This window comes from Hevea brasiliensis, chromosome 12 (genome assembly GCF_030052815.1).
Source record: "Hevea brasiliensis isolate MT/VB/25A 57/8 chromosome 12, ASM3005281v1, whole genome shotgun sequence".
NCBI lineage: Eukaryota > Viridiplantae > Streptophyta > Magnoliopsida > Malpighiales > Euphorbiaceae > Hevea > Hevea brasiliensis.
The window spans coordinates 28,902,082-28,919,871 of record NC_079504.1 but is presented as its reverse complement, the minus strand read 5'-3'; the positions used below and the strand labels follow the sequence as shown (position 1 = coordinate 28,919,871).

General features: G+C 31.2%; 1 protein-coding gene across 1 annotated transcript; it reads left to right on the top strand.

Annotated features, from left to right (window-relative positions):
• Positions 1–2,906: 2,906 nt before the first annotated feature.
• On the top strand, positions 2,907–5,063 carry LOC110660240 (UMP-CMP kinase 3). Its single transcript, XM_058131415.1, has 8 exons — positions 2,907–3,093; positions 3,169–3,213; positions 3,304–3,556; positions 3,687–3,804; positions 3,964–4,120; positions 4,263–4,346; positions 4,460–4,567; positions 4,792–5,063. The coding sequence occupies exons 2-8, from the start codon at positions 3,196–3,198 to the stop codon at positions 4,927–4,929; spliced, it is 876 nt and encodes a 291-aa protein (XP_057987398.1). The 5' UTR covers positions 2,907–3,093; positions 3,169–3,195; the 3' UTR covers positions 4,930–5,063.
• Positions 5,064–17,790: the final 12,727 nt, after the last annotated feature.

Below are 17,790 nucleotides of genomic sequence, written 5' to 3'. Positions count from 1 at the left end.
GAGTAAGAAATTTAAATTTAACTCAGTTAAACGAGTAATATGACAATAAATTATAGCAGATTGGTATATGTGGTTAAGGTAGAAAGATGAAAAAGTATTTTTTAAAAAATTATTATTTTATAAAATATTAAAAAATAATTTAATTATTTTAAAATTTATGTTAAAATATATTAAATTTAGTTTTAAATTAAACTTTAATATCTTTAATTAATATATTTAAAAAGTTACGTATATTTTTTTCAATTACAACTCTAATAATAATATCAAATAAATCTTAAAAAATTTCAAAAATTAATTAAATGAGTCTATCTTATAATTTTTGCATAAAGTTGCTTTGCCACCCATATGGTTAATACTTTATTTGGATTTACGGGTATAAGAAAAATCAAATATTTAGCAAAATTTTTTAAAAAAATTATTTACTTTTAAATTTATTAATTTTACCCAAATTTTGTAATACTAATAATAATTTTGAGCAATATGAAAACAGTAAACAATTGGTATTCTTGTAAGAGTTATCAAATAAAATATTATTTCCTTTAAATAATATTTATATTTTTTAAAGATAATGATTATTAGAAATTAACTAAATGTATTTCTTTAATTATAAAACTTTTAAAACGTTTTTAAACATTTTTTAGCACTCCATAATTATTTGTAAATGCTTAATTTATAAAGTGAGTTTCACACTTTTACCATTAATGGTATTTTAATTAATGTTCATACTTATCTTTTTAATCATTTTTTATGAAATAAAATAAAAAAATAAAAATTTTCCATTTATATTTTTAATCATATAATGCAACAAATTATCATAATTTTATTCTTAAATTATAATAATCATGGTAAATTATTGAATACTCTTAGTACATGTGTATCTGACTCACATAGCTATGGGTTCTACTATTAAATTTAGGAAAGAATTAATTTTTTATAAGTGATGGATATATTCTTTTTTAGCACACCGGATGTATTCTATAATTTGTCTGATAATAATATGTAATTTTTAAAAATTAATTAGTTAATTCATTTGTATTTTTAATTTTGACTATTAAAACAGTTTTTTAAGCAAATTGATTGATATCTCTTCATTTATAATTTTTATTTTATAATTATTTTTAATAATATTTAGATAAAAAATAATTATATGAAATAAATTTTAATAAAAAAAGGTAATGGAAGAAGTGGCAAAAACATTTTCTAAAAGTCTTTAGAAATTTTTGTAATTAAAGAAGGGTATTATGGGTAACTTCAATACTAAAAATTATAATTGAAGAGCCAACATGTTTTAAGAGTGCTAATATTAATATATTATCACCTTGATGATATCGTTTAATTGATATCACATTGCAAGTGTAACAAAATAATATTTTTCTTAAAATTTAGATCCCAATATTAATATGAAATTTTAAAAATAAAATAATTTAAAATAATAACTTTTAATGAAAGGAAAATTATATTTTATTGATTGTAGATTATGTTTGGATTTTAAGATTCCACATTTAAATTTCAAATATTTGATTTAAAATTTATTATTTAAAATTTATAAATTTAAAAATTTCTTATTTAGCTAATAAAAAAAAATTCATGAAAACACCTAAAAATTATGAATCAAATTTTTAGTTTGAACATGCATGGGATTTGAATCAAATTCAAATTTATTTTCATTTAGAATATTTAAATAATGTATTTAGTCTAATTTCAAATTTATAAGGTCAAATCTCTTAATCCAAATATATAATATAATTATTTATCTTTAAAATGTTAATGGAGAATATCTCAATGTCATATCTAATAATATTTTTTATAATTTCATTTTTATTTTTTTAACCTATTAAGGTAGTTATGTAATATTTAAATATGCATTTCTCTTCTATTTAATAAATTATCTAAAATTAAAAAATATGTGTAAAAATTTTAATTTTTATTAGTGTTTAAAAAATAACTTATGTATAAAAAAAATTTTTTTCATGAAATTTTTTTAAAAAATATTTTTTATGAAAATATTTTCGGTTGTTTGATTATAATATTAAATTAATAATAAGTATTTATTTCATACATGTATAAGTGTTTTTACATTTTAATAAGATTATTAATATCTAAAAAATAAAAAATAATTTTCTCTTAAAAAAAGTTATTTTCTTAAAAAATACTTAGTTTTTTCTTCGGTTAGTAAAATATTTTTTGTTAACTAATTTTTTTAAATATTTCAAACACTAAAAAGTTATAAATTATTTTTTATAAAATAAACGGAGTATATATATATATCAACTACTGGCCTGAAGGCAAAGGTTAATATATAATAATGATCTATGACTGTAAAAATGTTGCAATAAACCCATAACCTTATTTTTTTATGTAAAAAAAAACACATATAATATGATAATTAATTTAATAATTATTCTTAAAATTTATATAAAATTAATTAAAATATATGTAATAAATATATAAATATAAATATAAATATTTAATCTTATAGTTGTTGAACTTATTCTCACACAAACTTGAGTTTTTTGTAGCTAAAAAAACAAACCTCACTAATGTACAATGATCAAGAAAATAATTAAATAATCTCATTTTTATAAAAATATACTAATAATTAATTTAATTACTCTTTATTTCATCTAATTAATTATTGAATAAATATTTGTTATATTTAATATAAATAAAAGTAAAATTAAAAAAAAAAAGTTAAAACTATTTAGTTTTCTAAATACAAGAAAAACAAATATGACATAAAAATCAACGAAAGAGTGATTATTATTTACAAAACAATTTCTTTTAAGAAATTAACAATGCATTTTTTAAATACTATTAAAAAATAAAATAAAAATAAAAATAAATAATTATTTTATTACTTTAAAATTTTATAATTGAAATATATTAAGTTTATAATTAAATTAAACTTTATTACTTTAACAATTTCTATAAACATAATTTTTTTTTCTTTAATAGTTGAGTAATACTATGATGGAAACTCAAAAGGGTTTATATAATCTCCTTAAATCTTATGCGTCTTCTGATGTCTGCTTCAAATTGCTATATATATTCATCTTTCATTACTACTAACCGCATCAGCTATTGTCTTCATCTGTAAGAATCTCTTCTTCTTCTTCTTTAAACTGTGTGTTTTCATATTTTTAGTCTTTACTCGTTCTGTTTCTGTAGATTTTGTAACAAGATTGATCGGCAGCCATGGGTGATGCAAAGGAGGTGATTCTTGTATTATTTGTTTCTGTGGGCTGATCCATCTGTAGAACTTGAAAACCTTATTGATTGATTCCATTATGTTTATGATTTCAGGGAACGAGTGAAATGATGTCTACAAAACAGAGCACTAAGATTGTGATTAACGAAAAAACAACAAATGAAATTGTGTCTGATAAAGAGACCAAAGAGATCGTGTTGTCTGAGAATACAACAATTGATGAAGAGATCTTGTCTGCGAAGAAAACACAGGAAAATGTGTGTGAAAAAGAAACAAATGAGACTCTGCTTGAGCAGACGGCCAAGGAAACAGGGTCCCAGAAAAAGCCTGTAGTTGTATTTGTTTTAGGTGAGCAATATTAATATCTTCATTTTCCACATTAATTCTAGTATCATCTGCCAGTACATTACCTTTTTAATGTTTCTGCAAAATGAAAGACTGAAGCAGTGAAGCTATTGTTTTGATGATGATGGAACAGGTGGTCCTGGAGGGGGAAAGACCACTCAGTGTGCCAAGGCAGCCAAAGAATTTGGGTTTACCCATCTCAGCAGCGGAGAACTTCTTCGCCAGAGAATTAAAAGTGACCCAGAAAATGGGTACGAATGAATCAATCCTTTGAAAAGTGCTTTTTTATTTTTTTCGTATAATTGGCTTGAGTGGAGTTGAATTTGGGACTTCACAATTTTGTAAACGATATACAATACCACTGAGCTAAAGCTGGGTAGTGAAATGTGCGTTTAATGCTCTTGTTTCAGACCTGTAATTGAAGCCGAGATGAAGGAGGGAGAGAGCGTTGCTCCAGACATAACAATGGAGGAACTTAAGAAAGCTATGGCAAAAAGTGAAAATAATAAATTTATTCTGGATGGTTTTCCTTTTGATGAGGAGACTCGAGCTACTTTTGAAGCTGCTGTAAGTCTTGTACACAATTAATAATCAACTAGACCAATTTCGTATGCATATTGTTCAACTGACAAGCATTTCAATCCTGCTGGATCATTTAGATAAATATCATGATTAACGTTCGGTTTTTCCCTTTTTTTTTTGCCTGCAGACCAACATACAACCAGAACTTGTGCTCTTCTTTGATTGTTCTGAGGAAGAAAGGGAGAGAAGAATTTTAAGCAGGAAACAGCAGGTTGAGTGAATAAAATTTTATTCTTGTTGATTTTATACATTAATTTATATTTCAAAGTATAAATTTCTCATTATATTTTTAAAAATTTTCAAAAAATTTCTTGGTGACTGTAGGGAAGGCCAGATGACAATCCTGAGACTGTAAGGAAGCGATTTAAAAAATTTCAGAAGAATACTCTTCCTGTGGTTGAGCATTATAGAGCAAGAGGCATAGTTTTGCAGGTAAAATCAATCGCAGTAGTAAGTTTTGAATGAAACTTGAACTGGAGACCTTTCCTGGATACGACCATAATATTACTGAACTAAAACTTATTAGTCAATTAATTGCAATTTTATATTTGGTTAAGAGCAAATGCTACGCACAAGAGAAAGGCACATACCCTGATAAAATCATGGCAATTTTATTGCCAAGCATGTTAAATGATCTAATTAATGGTTTTCTTTAGGTTGATGCTGGAAAGCTAGAGGAGGAAGTGTTTAAGACTCTTAAAAGCATTCTTGAACCCTCAACAAAGATGCAAGCTGAAGATGAAGCACCAACCATTGAAGAACTTGAAAAGGAAATATCAGAATTGTTATTATAAAATAAAATAGTATTGTGTCAATTTTCTAAGAAACAATGAAGTGATTATATTATCACTCATTTGGTTGAATCTGATTTGTCATTAACTATTTAACTATAAATATGAGAGTATTATGTGCTTTTTTTACTTTTCAATTTGGCAGCCCAATTTTCAACAATGTTCAAATTTCAATAAAATTATTACTGTAATGTTTTTAACATATCATTATGGGATTAATTATCACAATAATGTTAAAAAAAAAAATTACCAAAGTATATAAAAGAGAGAATTTATTTAAAGGTGTATAATTATTTTTTCTGATTGTATTTTTTTTATTTAATATTTTTTTAACGAGCGTATAATTAATATATATTAAAATTATTTAAAAATAAAATTGATAAAATAATTAAATATAAAAAATGAGCGAGGACTCTATCCTTTAAGATAATGGACAAATTAAAAAAAAAAATTCTTTTAATTTTAGTGTGTTTTAGATTTTTAGAGTAGATATCAATATAATCTTCATTAATTTCTATATTTTAAAAATCAAACAAATAAATTGATCACTTTTTATTTCATATATAAAATATATTATTTATTTAAGTATAAAATTTAAATTAAGATATTATTTTATTAATAAAACAAAACCTCAAAATCTCATCTTGATATTTTTTTTTTATTATACACCACTTTATAATTTTTTTAATGATGTTTTATTAAGCAAATATTGTATCGTTAGGTTCATAAATACTTTTTTTCAAATTATTTTAATAATTAATCCTGCGTAAAGAGCTCGAGACTTGAGAAACCACCAGTTAGACAGGCTTCTTTTGTGATAGTAGGCTAGATAGGCATAAGTGCCTTATAAATGAAAATTTGTATAATTTTATTATTAAATAAAATTTTCTTTAAAATTATTTAATAATAAAATTAATAAAATAATTTAATAAAAAATAAAACAATTATAGAATACATTTTACTCCATCCTTTTAAGGTAACGCACTAATTGAGAACTTTTTTTTTTCTTTTCATTTTAGTGTATTTTAGTATTTTTTTTAGGTAAATTATAATATAATACTTAAAGTTTGCTAAACTAATAATTTAGGCTACACTAATAAGTGAATGACAGGATTTCATGCTAGACTTGATATCCATATAATTAAATCAAATGTAGATTTAACAAATGTTATGAAAGAATTCTTCTAAGGAAATAATTTGAGAGCATAGGAGATATAGAATATTATTTTAAAAAAGAAAAACATAATTATCATAAACAAAAGATATTTACAATCTATCAATTTTTGTGACAAAATATTATAAAATCACTAAACGTCAAATCATAATTCGACAATATCATATTTTAATGTTAGTAATTATATATATAATTTTATAATTTCTTTGAAGAGTTTTTAAAATCACATAAATTTAAATTAATTTTCTTAAATTAAAAATTCAAAAATAAAGCCTTAAAAAATTAAAAATAAAAAATGCAATAAAAAATAAAATGTATAAATGAAGATGAAAAAAGGAAAATGAGAAAAAATATGTATATGTATGCTCATGAATATAAATGACATATGTGAGAAAGAGTCCCACTTAACATAGGAGGCACCCCAAGGAAGGACTCTCCCTTGTGTTATGAGTGCGAGGACTCTAAGAAGGACTCTCCATTGGGTCCCAATAAAAGATTTTGTAAAAAAATTTAAGGTTCTTGGAAGGACTCTCCCGTGAACCGAACATTAAAATGTATTTAGTAAATTTTATAAAAATAAGAAGTTTATAAAACTTTTTGTAAAAATAAATAAACACCAGGGAGTTCAATGAAAGGAATCTCTCCCGATCTCCCATATTTTACAAAGAAATGTTGGTTGACAAAAAGATTTGTTGACCTTCAAAATGACATTTTGATAAAACAAGTATTCAAAATAAAATAGAACTTAAAGCAGCATTTTTCAAACTCATGTCATTTCCCAAACTAAAATAAACAAAAAGAATGTACTATTCCCTAACTCCCTACTATGTAAGAATGCAAATGCGTGTTGCGTGCCTTATTTTTGACCTCTTACAATATTCGAACTCATTCCGACCTCATTTTGTTATTTTCGATCCTCTATCATTATTGTCGAACTCTCTTTACTTTCATTATTGTAGCCGAAATTTTAATGCAACTTATTATTATCCGAACTCCAAACATTATTCTTATACTACGAAAATAATACAATAAAAAAAAACATGTCTGACATAGAAAAGATAAAATGATGAAAATCAAAAGTAATATCAACGAAAGAAGCAGGGAACAATCTTGATTCTACATCTTTAAGAGTTCGACCTAAGCTAATATTTAGAGAGCTTAGATTCTAACTTACATAATATGAAAATGAAACCTAGATAGCCACCTTGAAAGAAACATACAAATATCAAAAGTCTTACCTACGAGTGAACTTTAGCAATGATGGGAATGACGAATGATGTTTGAGGATGTAATCAAGGCACTTCTGGAAAATGACGGGTGAGTGAGACTTTTGGGAGGGTGAGTTTGTCACACCTTACTCCTCTGTAAGGCATAACATAATCCCATAGTATACATAATAAATTACTGACTCCGTCTACCGATAACCCATTAAATATACTATAAGGGATTTTAAAACAATTTTTTTACTTTTTGAAAGTGATGAGCTTTTTTAGCAGGTATTAAAAATATTTAATTTAAGTTTAAAAAATATTTAAAATTTTTGTCCATTTTTATTTTTTTGCAAATTTTGGAAAAATTTCGGCAGAGTGCCGGCTGTATTTGAGAAAACCAAAAAATTTTACCTGTAGAAAACACTTTCAATATAACACTTAATCAATTCACAACCACCATTATAACTCAAATAAGCACAATTTCCTCCAAACTCCACAATTCAATCAATATTTCACAACTCAAAATTTCAATTCAATTATTTCTAAAAATAGTAATAATTAATTTCATACACATTGCATTAAAGAAAAATTAATTTACATTTATCAGCCCAAAATTTACATAAAAAAACCTAAAATAATATTATTACAAAATCTATATAACTGTTCATGGCCAATTTACAAATGTACATACAGTTACATACATCAAAATAAATATGTACAATAAGGGTATAAAATTATACCCGATAAAATGTCCAAAGTAGCACCGAAATCCTCAGCAGCTCACTTCGCTGCTCTACTAATCTCTCTATTTGCAATAGCAATAAACAGCCATCGCTGAGTACTATGACTCAGTGGTGCACAATTTACTAAAATAAAATTTTATGCATAAATCAAATCACGTTTATTCCAATATAGTACTGAAAATGAAAACAAATACAAAACACAATTTATAATTTTAGTCAAAACAATCTCATTTCAGAAGTCTTAAAACAAATTTCATAAAAACACACAGTTATATCATGCCATCAGTATAATGTTCATCTCAATAGCCGGAGGCTTATGAGGAATCTCAAGGCTAGCTAGCTCAAATCTATGGGTATCCATTCAATTTCTTCCTCTATTGGAATACACCTAAACACTTCAGCCAGAGAGGGAATTCAAAATTCAAAACTAATTCCTCCCACTAGGCAGGCAAGTGAGGTATTCAGATATATGGTCATGACACTGTGGTTTCAAAACTATCTTAACATTTTACTAAATATTTATTGACAATTCAAACATATACAATTAAATTTTCAATAATTTAAGTCAAAAGCATAATATTCATTTCATTCACAAATTTGCAATAAAAATAAATCACAATTTATTCATCAAAACAAATTGTCAAGAGAATTTACAAAAAAATTTTATGTTGTCCATAAACCTTGTGCGAGTCGCCTCTAGGCCTTGACTCGATGTCTCGGGTTTTTTCCTAGTATTTTTTCAACCGAAACACATAATTTTATAGTGTTTCAGTATCATAACGTATAATAAATTCAATAATAAATTCACAATTACTTATGTCTAGCTCTAATATGCTTAATTTAACGTTCTTTGAATTTTGCATTTTGGATTTACTATTCATGACACTATTCAAGTCAAATTGTTGACTTTCTTATGTTTAATAGGTATGAGAATTTCAATTTCACCCACATACCACATTTTGGTTACCCCTGCAATTTTTAGGTCTCCTAGACATAATTTCAAATTTTCAGTTTTGATGTCCTGTTTTGTACTATTTTATTGGTTATGTTATTGTAGGAATTTGGCTAAGTGTTCTTCATAGAAGTTGTTCCTTATTGTCTTAGCTTTATTCCCCTTTTTGAATCACTCTATTCGGAGTTTTGTAGCCCAAGATATGGCCATTTGAACATGGCTGGCCGGATTGGTTTAACCCAGATTTTTTGGGCACCTAATTGGTTCTAGCAGTTTTGGATCTCTAACTTTGGGTGGCAAAATGACTTAGTTATGGGCAGAATTTGGGTTGGTGTTCTTTATAAAAGTTGTAGTGCTGTGTCTTACCTTTGTAATCCACAAAAATCAAGTCATTTGGACCTGTATAGCCCAAGTTATGGCCATTTTGGTACAGTGGCAGTGCACTACACCCGGGTTTGACCTAATTGTTCACTATGTTAATGTCATTTTCTGGGCATGGTTCCTGAATGAAAAATGTGCCATTATGTGTCTATTTTCATTCCCAATTGGCCTCACACCATTTGGGTTGGTAAATTTTCAGTTTTACTCCCTGGAAGAGACCTAGGTCAAGCTGCCAGAATAGTGTCCCTAACCAATCCGAATTGCAATTTCATTCTATCAATTCCAACACATCACAAATGGTCCCAATTGACCATTTCTAACCTCAATTAAGGTCATTTGCATCAATTGACTATTTCCTACAATTTTTCTCCCAATTTCAAGAAGCTTAAGAACCCTAATTCTCCAATTGTGCAATTTCATGCAATTAAAGTGTATAAGTCTTGTTTACATGCTTAATTACACTCAATTACCTCTTTAATTTCATCAAACTCATACCCTTCTAACTCCCTTAAATGCTGGCCAAAAATTCCATTTATCCCCCAATAATTGTTTTTGTTTGATTTATCATTAATTCTAAGTTAAATTAACTTAAAACATATGCTTCAACTAAAAATTTCAATTTAAATTACTCACCTCAACCCTTGATTTCTAAGTCTCCAAATCTTCAATTTTCTCCTTCCTTTTTCTTCTTCAATCTTCTTTTCTAATTGAGATAACAAGGTTTTATGGAGAATTTTTTGAGGAATTTAGGGTTAATTGATGGAATCAAAAGCTTGAGACCAAGCTTTCATGGAAGAAATAATGGAGGAGGAGGAAGAGAGAGTTTCGGCCAAATTGGGTGGAGAAGAAGAAGTGAATTTCCTTTTTAATTTTTTTTATGTATTTTTATGTGTAATTATGTGTATTTGACTTGGTAAAAAATGTATGGAAAATTAAATTTAATTTATGATGTCATATGTATGAGGTAAGCATGATGATGTAATAAAGTAATTTTCCTTACTTTTTCTTTTTTTTCCTTTTTTCTTTAATTTAATTCTCGATTCCGAAATTTTCATTTCTCTGATTTTATTAGACAGTTAGGTCAGAAGTCCTCTCTAGGGGTGAATTGACTAATTTGCCCCTCGCTAGTCTGATCCGGTTTGCAAGTAATTCGATATTTCTTTCGAATCTCTTACCTAATTATTTGACCTACTTAACAACTCTTTTCTGTGATTTTCTCTTTTCCACTATGTTCGCAGTAGGCTTAGGACTACGGCGTCACATTTTTCGGTTCAGAATTAGGGTTACAATGGCCTTCACAGTCACTTCCCGGGAAGGTCACCCATCACTGTGACTCCCGGCTCATTTAACCTTTTATGTTATGTTTTTCTTATTTATATTTAACTATCTAGTAATCACTAATTATTTTCATTCAGGGCTTATCTAGGTGTCTTATATGTGATTTTAATTCCCTTAATTGTGCGGATCGACACCGGTCACCGGAACAGTGAAATAAACCAGGCTATGCAAATATGAGTGTTACAATTCTCTCCCCCTTAAAATAAATTTCGTCTCAAAATTTTACCTGGTATTAGTCTCTGATTAGCTGTGGGTGCTGCCTCCTCATGTCCTCCTTACGTTCCCAAGTAGCCTTATGGCCTGAATGATGGTTCCACAACACCTTTTCCAATGGTATTTGCTTGTTCCGTAGCTGCTTCACCTCATAAGCCAGAATCTCTATGGGTTCTTCTTCATATGTGAGGTCTGGATTTACTTCAATTTCTTTCACTAGTAACACATGAGATGGGTCAGATCTGTACCTCCTCAACATAGACACATGGAAGACATTATGTATCTTCTCCAACTCTGGAGGTAATGCTAAACTGTATGTCAAAGGACTCACTCTTTCCAGAACCTCATATGGCCCAATAAAACGAGGACTCAGTTTCCCCTTTCTGCCAAATCTCATAATTTTCTTCCAAGGGGAAACTTTGAGGAATACTTTCTCACCCACTGTATACCTAATATCCTTTCTCTTCATATCAATATAGAATTTCTGACGGTCTGATGCAACTTTAAGTCAATCTCTTATCAATCGAATTTTCTCCTCAGTCTGCTGAATAATTTCGGGCCTAATCATCTTTCTTTCACCCATTTCATCCTAACACAGGGGAGTTCTGCACTTTCTGCCATACAAAGCTTTATATGGAGGCATCCCAATGCTTGATTGGTAGCTGTTGTTGTAAGCAAACTCAATCAGAGGCAAGTGTGTGTCCCAACTGCCCTCAAACTTAATCACATAAGCCTGTAGCATGTCCTCTAAGTTTTGAATTACCCTCTCAGACTAGCCATCTGTTTGTGGGTGGAATGTCGCGCTGAAGTTCAATCTAGTTCCTAGGGCTCTCTAAAAACTACCCCAGAATCTAGAAGTGAACCTAGGATCTCTGTCGGATACAATCGATACTGGCACTCCATGCAGCCTCACAATCTCATCTATGTACAACTTGGCCAATCTTTCCAGGCTATAGTCCATCCGGACAGGCAGAAAGTGAGCAGACTTGGTCAGTCTGTCAACTATAACCCATACTGCATCATGACTCTTCCGTGTCCTCGGAAGTCCTATCACAAAATCCATAGTTATCCGTTTCCATTTCCATTCAGGCACTGGTAGTGGATGTAACAAACCAGCTGGTACTTGATGTTCTGCCTTCACTTGCTAACAAGTTAGGCATTTAGAGACAAAATCAGCTACATCCCTTTTCATACCCATCCACCAGTAATGCTCCTTTAGCCCTTTGTACATTTTAGTGCCATCAGGGTGCATAGTAAAAGGAGACTCATGTGCTTCCTTCATAATGATATGTCTCAAGTCAACGTCATTAGGAACGCACATTCTGCCCTGGTGTAGCAGTAGACCATCATCTCTTACTGAGAATTTTGGTTTCTTGCCCTGCCGGACTTCTTCCACTAGCTTCTGATATTTCTGATCATTCTGAGCCAGCATTATGATCTGATCAATCAACACTGGCTGTATATGTCATGCAATTATTGTCTGCCCCTCATCATTTATCTCTAAGCTAGCATGTAATGCTCTCAACTCATGTACCATAGACAAAGGAGAAACTCTCAGACTTGCCATAGTCTTGCCACTTAAGGCGTCAACCACCACATTAGCTTTCCCTGGCTGATAGTCTATTAGACAATCATAGTCTTTTATCAACTCTAACCATCTCCTCTGTCTCAAATTCAACTCCTTCTGAGTACCCAAATACTTTAAATTCTTATGATCTGTGTAGATGTAACACTTTTTCCCATATAAATAGTGTCTCCAGATCTTAAGAGCAAACACAATAGCTACAAGCTCCAAGTCATGTGTCGGATAGTTCCTCTCATGCGGTTTCAGCTGGCATGATGCATATGCAATAACATTCTGATCTTGCATCAGTACACAGCCTAACCCATTGTGAGAAGTGTCGCTGTAAACTGTATATTCTTGACCCGATGTAGGTAAAGTAAGGACTGGAGCTTCAGTCAAACACCTCTTTGACTCATTAAAGCTCTGCTGGCATTTATCTGTCCATTGAAATTTCACATCTTTTCGAAGTAGCTTGGTCAATGGAGATGCCAACATGGAGAACCCTTTCACAAAATGGCGGTAGTATCCAGCTAACCTCAAAAAAATGTGAATCTCTGTGATATTTCTGGGTGGCTTCCAATTAAGGATAACTTCTATTTTACTTGGATCTACCTTAATGCTTTCTACCGATACTATATGCCCCAAGAAGGATATTTTCTTCAGCCAAAATTTACACTTTGACAATTTTGCATATAGCTGTTTCTCCATCAAAGTCTGTAGTACAATCCGCAGATGTCTATCATGCTCCTTTGCACTCCTCGAATAGACTAATATGTCATCTATGAATACCACCACAAACTGGTCAAGGTATGGTTTGAAGATAGTGTTCATCAGATCCATAAATGCAGCTGGAGTATTAGTTAACCAGAATGGCATGACTAAGAACTCATAATGGCTATATCGAGTTTTAAAGGCAATTTTAGGGATACTCTGCTCTTGCACCTTCAGTTGATAATAACCCAATCTCAGGTTAATTTTGGAGAACACAGCTGCACCCCTCAACTGATCAAAAAAGTTATCAATGCGGGGCAATGGATATCTGTTCTTTATTGTCACCTTATTCAACTATCGGTAGTCAATACATAAACAGAGTGTCATTTTTCTTCTTAACAAACAACACTGGCACTCTCCAAGGTAAAAAACTAGGGTGAATAAAGCCCTTGTCAAGCAGCTCTTGCAACTGCATTTTTAATTCTTTCAGTTCTGCCAGTGCCATTCTATATGTTGTTATAGAAATTGGGTCCACACCAGGCATGACATCAATCTCAAACTGCACCTCTCTTTTCGGAGGTAATCCTAGCAACTCATCAGGGAACACATCTGAAAAGTCGCATACTGTAGAAATGTCCCTTAAAGCTGGACTCCCCACTTGGTTGTCTATCACATGTGCCAAGTATGCTTCACACTCTTTTCTGATCATCTTCCTAGCTAGTGCAGCCGAAATGATGTTTGATGGTAATAACTGCCTCTCCCCATGTATTACCACATCATCATACAGAGGGAGACTAAAAGTGACTATCTTCAGTCTATAGTCAATCATTGCATGGTGCCTGGTTAACCAATCTATGCCCAAGATGATATCATAATCTCTGAAGGGCATTTCAATCAGATCTGACAGAAAAACATGTCCTTGGATCACCAAAGGACATTCTTTATACATTCTGTTGACCCTGACCTCTTGTCCTAACGGACTTGTTACTAGCACCTCAAAATCCATTTTGGCACACGAAACCACAAGGGAACTGACTATGCTAGCACTAACATATGAGTGGGTAGAACCCGGATCAAATAAGACAAACACTTCTTGATCAGAGATAGAAAATGTACTGGCCACAATATCCGAAGTCTCTGCCTCTTCTCGCTATCTCATCATGTAAACTCTGGCCGGAGCGCTCCCTTGTTCTGATTGGTTAACGGTACCTTGACTGCCAGAAGTGCTACCTCTACCTCTGCCTCTTCCTCTGCTAACCGGTTGTGAACCTCTGGTAGCAGAACTCTGGATGGATCCTTCTGCAGTGGTAGGAGCTGGCCCAAATCTACGGGCACTGGTGCAGTCCTTGGCTAGATGGCCCGTGCTTCTATAGTTAAAACAAGCTCCTGTAGCCCAATAGCAAACACCACCGTGGGTCTTACCACATGTCTCATAAGGGCGGGGAGCGTGAGAATTCCTAGACGTCTGTTGACCAGACTATGGGGGTCTTTGCTTAGAAAATCTACTCCTACCAGACCTTCTACCTGTGCTTGATCCCCCAAATTTCTTTCTTTTTCCAGTATTGCCACTGGAACTTTGATCCACTGCCTTTCCACTTTTCTCTTTTTCTGATTTCTTTGTCTTCTCTGTTTTCTCTTTCACTGATGCCCCTTTTGACTCAATTCTTTCTAACTCAAGTGCTTGAGAGATGAGCTCAGAGAAGTTATTATGTCTAAATCCAACCACTTGCATCCTCAGACTGGGTTTCAAGCCGTTTTCAAATCTCTTACATCTTTCTCTACTGGTAGATAGGAGACTCCCTGCATAGTGGCTTAAATGGGAGAACTCCCTCTCATACTCTACCACTAATCTATTACCTTACTTCAGACTTAAATATTCTTGTAACTTCTGGTCCACATATGCATCTGGGGCATATTTCTGTCTGAACTCTCTGATAAAGTAGTCCCAGGTCAATATTGGAGGTTCCACCAAGCTGTGGGGGATGGTCTTTCACCAATCATAGGCATCCCCTTGCAGCAAAGACACTAAATACTCAAACTTCAATTCATCTGTGCAGTGCACTTTCTTGAATACTCTATCCATTCTCTCTAACCACTGCTCTGCCTCTAAAGGGTCTATTGTGCCCTTAAACTCTGCAGCCCCATACTTCAATAGTTTATCATATTGTCTAGCTGGAGCCTGAGGTTGCACCACCAGTGTTTGAAGTGAAGCTTGAGCGGACATACTTCCAGCCATCTGTTGGAACATTGCAGCCATCTACTGGGAGAATTGTGCAGAAAACTGCGGCATTTGTGGGGCTGGTGCCACTGAACTACTGACATTTTGGAGAGCTGGGGCTTCCTCTTGTGCCTAAGCCTCTACAGATTGCTCAACTGAGCGGTTCCCTTCTTCCATTATAATTTGGGGTAAGATATCTCTTGAACAAATAACACAAGAAGATTTCCCTCCGTTAGTTCATATTTATAATGTAATGCACTGTATGTATCAAATAAGGACATAGAGCAGTTGTACTTATCAAAGACATAGACAATTCACAAGTAAAAATATACGTTAAAAATTTGCTTTGATACCACTATAAAACATGTTACACCTTACCTCTCTGTAATGCATAACATAATCCCGTAGTATACCTAATGAATTATAGACTCCGCTTACCGATAACTCATTAAATATACTACAAGGGATTTTAAAATAATTTTCTTACTTTTTGAAAGTGGTAAGCTTTTCTAGCAGGTATTAAAAACATTTAATTGAAGTTTAAAAACTAGTTAAAATTTTTGTCTATTTTTATTTTTTCACAAATTTTGGCAGAGTGCCGGCTGTATTTGAGAAAATCGAAAATTTTACCTATAGAAAACACTTCCAATATAACACTTCATCAATTCACAACCACCATTATAACTCAAATCAGCACAATTTCCTCCAAACTCCACAATTCAATTAATATTTCACAACTCAAAATTTCAATTCAATTATTTTCAAAAATAATGATAATTAATTTCATATACATTGCATTAAAGAAAAATTAATTTACATTTATCAGTCCGAAATTTAAATCAGAAAACCCAAAATAATATTATTACAGAATCTGTACAACTACTCATGGCCAATTTACAAATGTACATACAGTTAAATACATCAAAATAAATATGTACAATTAGGGTATAAAATTATACCCGACAAAAGGTCCAAAGTAGCACTGAAATCCTCAGCAGCTCACTCCGCTACTATACTAATCTCTCTATCTGCGACAGCAATAAATAGTCATCGCTGAGTACTATGACTCAGTGGTGCACAATATACTAAAATAAAATCTTATGCATAAATTAAATTACGTTTATTCCAATATGGTACTGAAAATGAAAACAAATACAAACACAATTTATAATTTTAGTCAAAACAGTCTCATTTCAGAAGTCTTAAAACAAATTTCATAAAAACACACAGTTATATCATGCAATCAGTACAATGATCATCTCAATAACCGGAGGCTTATGAGGAATCTCAAGGCTTGCTAGCTCAAATCTATGGGTACCCATTCAATTTCTTCCTCTACTGACACACACCTAAATACTTCAGCCAGAGAGGGAATTCAAAATTCAAAACTAATTCCTCCCACTAGGCATGCTAGTGAGACATTCAGATATATGGTCATGACACTGTGGTTTCAAAACTATCTTACCATTTTACTAAACATTTATTGACAATTCAAATACATACAATTAAATTTCCAACAATTTAAGTCAAAAGCATAATATTCATTTCATTCACAAATTTGCAATAAAAATAAATCACAATTTATTCATCAAAACAAATTGTCAAGAGAATTTACAGAAAAATTTTATGTTGTGTACAAAGCTTGTGCGAGTCGCCTCTAGGCCTTGACTCGATGTCTCGGGTTCTTTCCCGATATTCTTTTTAACTGAAATACACAATTTTATAGTGTTTTAGTATCATAATGTATAATAAATTCAATAATAAATTCACAATTACTTATGTCTAGCTTTAATATGCTTAATTTAACGTTCTTTGAATTTTGCATTTCGGGTTTACTATTCACAACACTATTCAAGTCATTTGTTAACTTTCTTATGTTTAATTGGTATGAGAATTTCAATTTCACCCACATACCACATTTTGGTTGCTTAATTTGTTGATTTTGGTTGCCCCTTCAATTTTTAGGTCTCCTAGGCACAATTTCAAATTTTCAGTTTTGATGTCCTGTTTTGCACTGTTCCATTGGTCATGTTTCTGTGGGAATTTGGCTAAGTGTTCTTCATAGAAGTTGTTCCTTATTGTCTTAGCTTTATTCCTCTTTTTGAATCACTCTATTCAGAGTTTTGTAGCCCAAGATATGGCCCAGATTGGTTTAACCCAGATTTTCTGGGCACCTAATTGGTTCTGGCAGTTTTGGATCTTCAATTTTGGGTGGCAAAATGACTTAGTTATGGGCAGAATTTGTGTTGGTGTTCTTCATGAAAGTTGTAGTGCTATGTCATACCTTTGTAATGCCATAAAAATAAGGTCATTTGGACCTATATAGCCCAAGTTATGGCCAAATAAACAAATACTGTTT

What these genes read in the sequence shown, in the direction of transcription:
- LOC110660240 (XM_058131415.1), top strand. An exon ending in TGTAGTTGTATTTGTTTTAG is followed by an intron (nt 3,557 to 3,686) that starts GTGAGCAATATT and finishes ATGATGGAACAG; the next exon opens with GTGGTCCTGGAGGGGGAAAG. An exon ending in TTTTAAGCAGGAAACAGCAG is followed by an intron (nt 4,347 to 4,459) that starts GTTGAGTGAATA and finishes TGGTGACTGTAG; the next exon opens with GGAAGGCCAGATGACAATCC.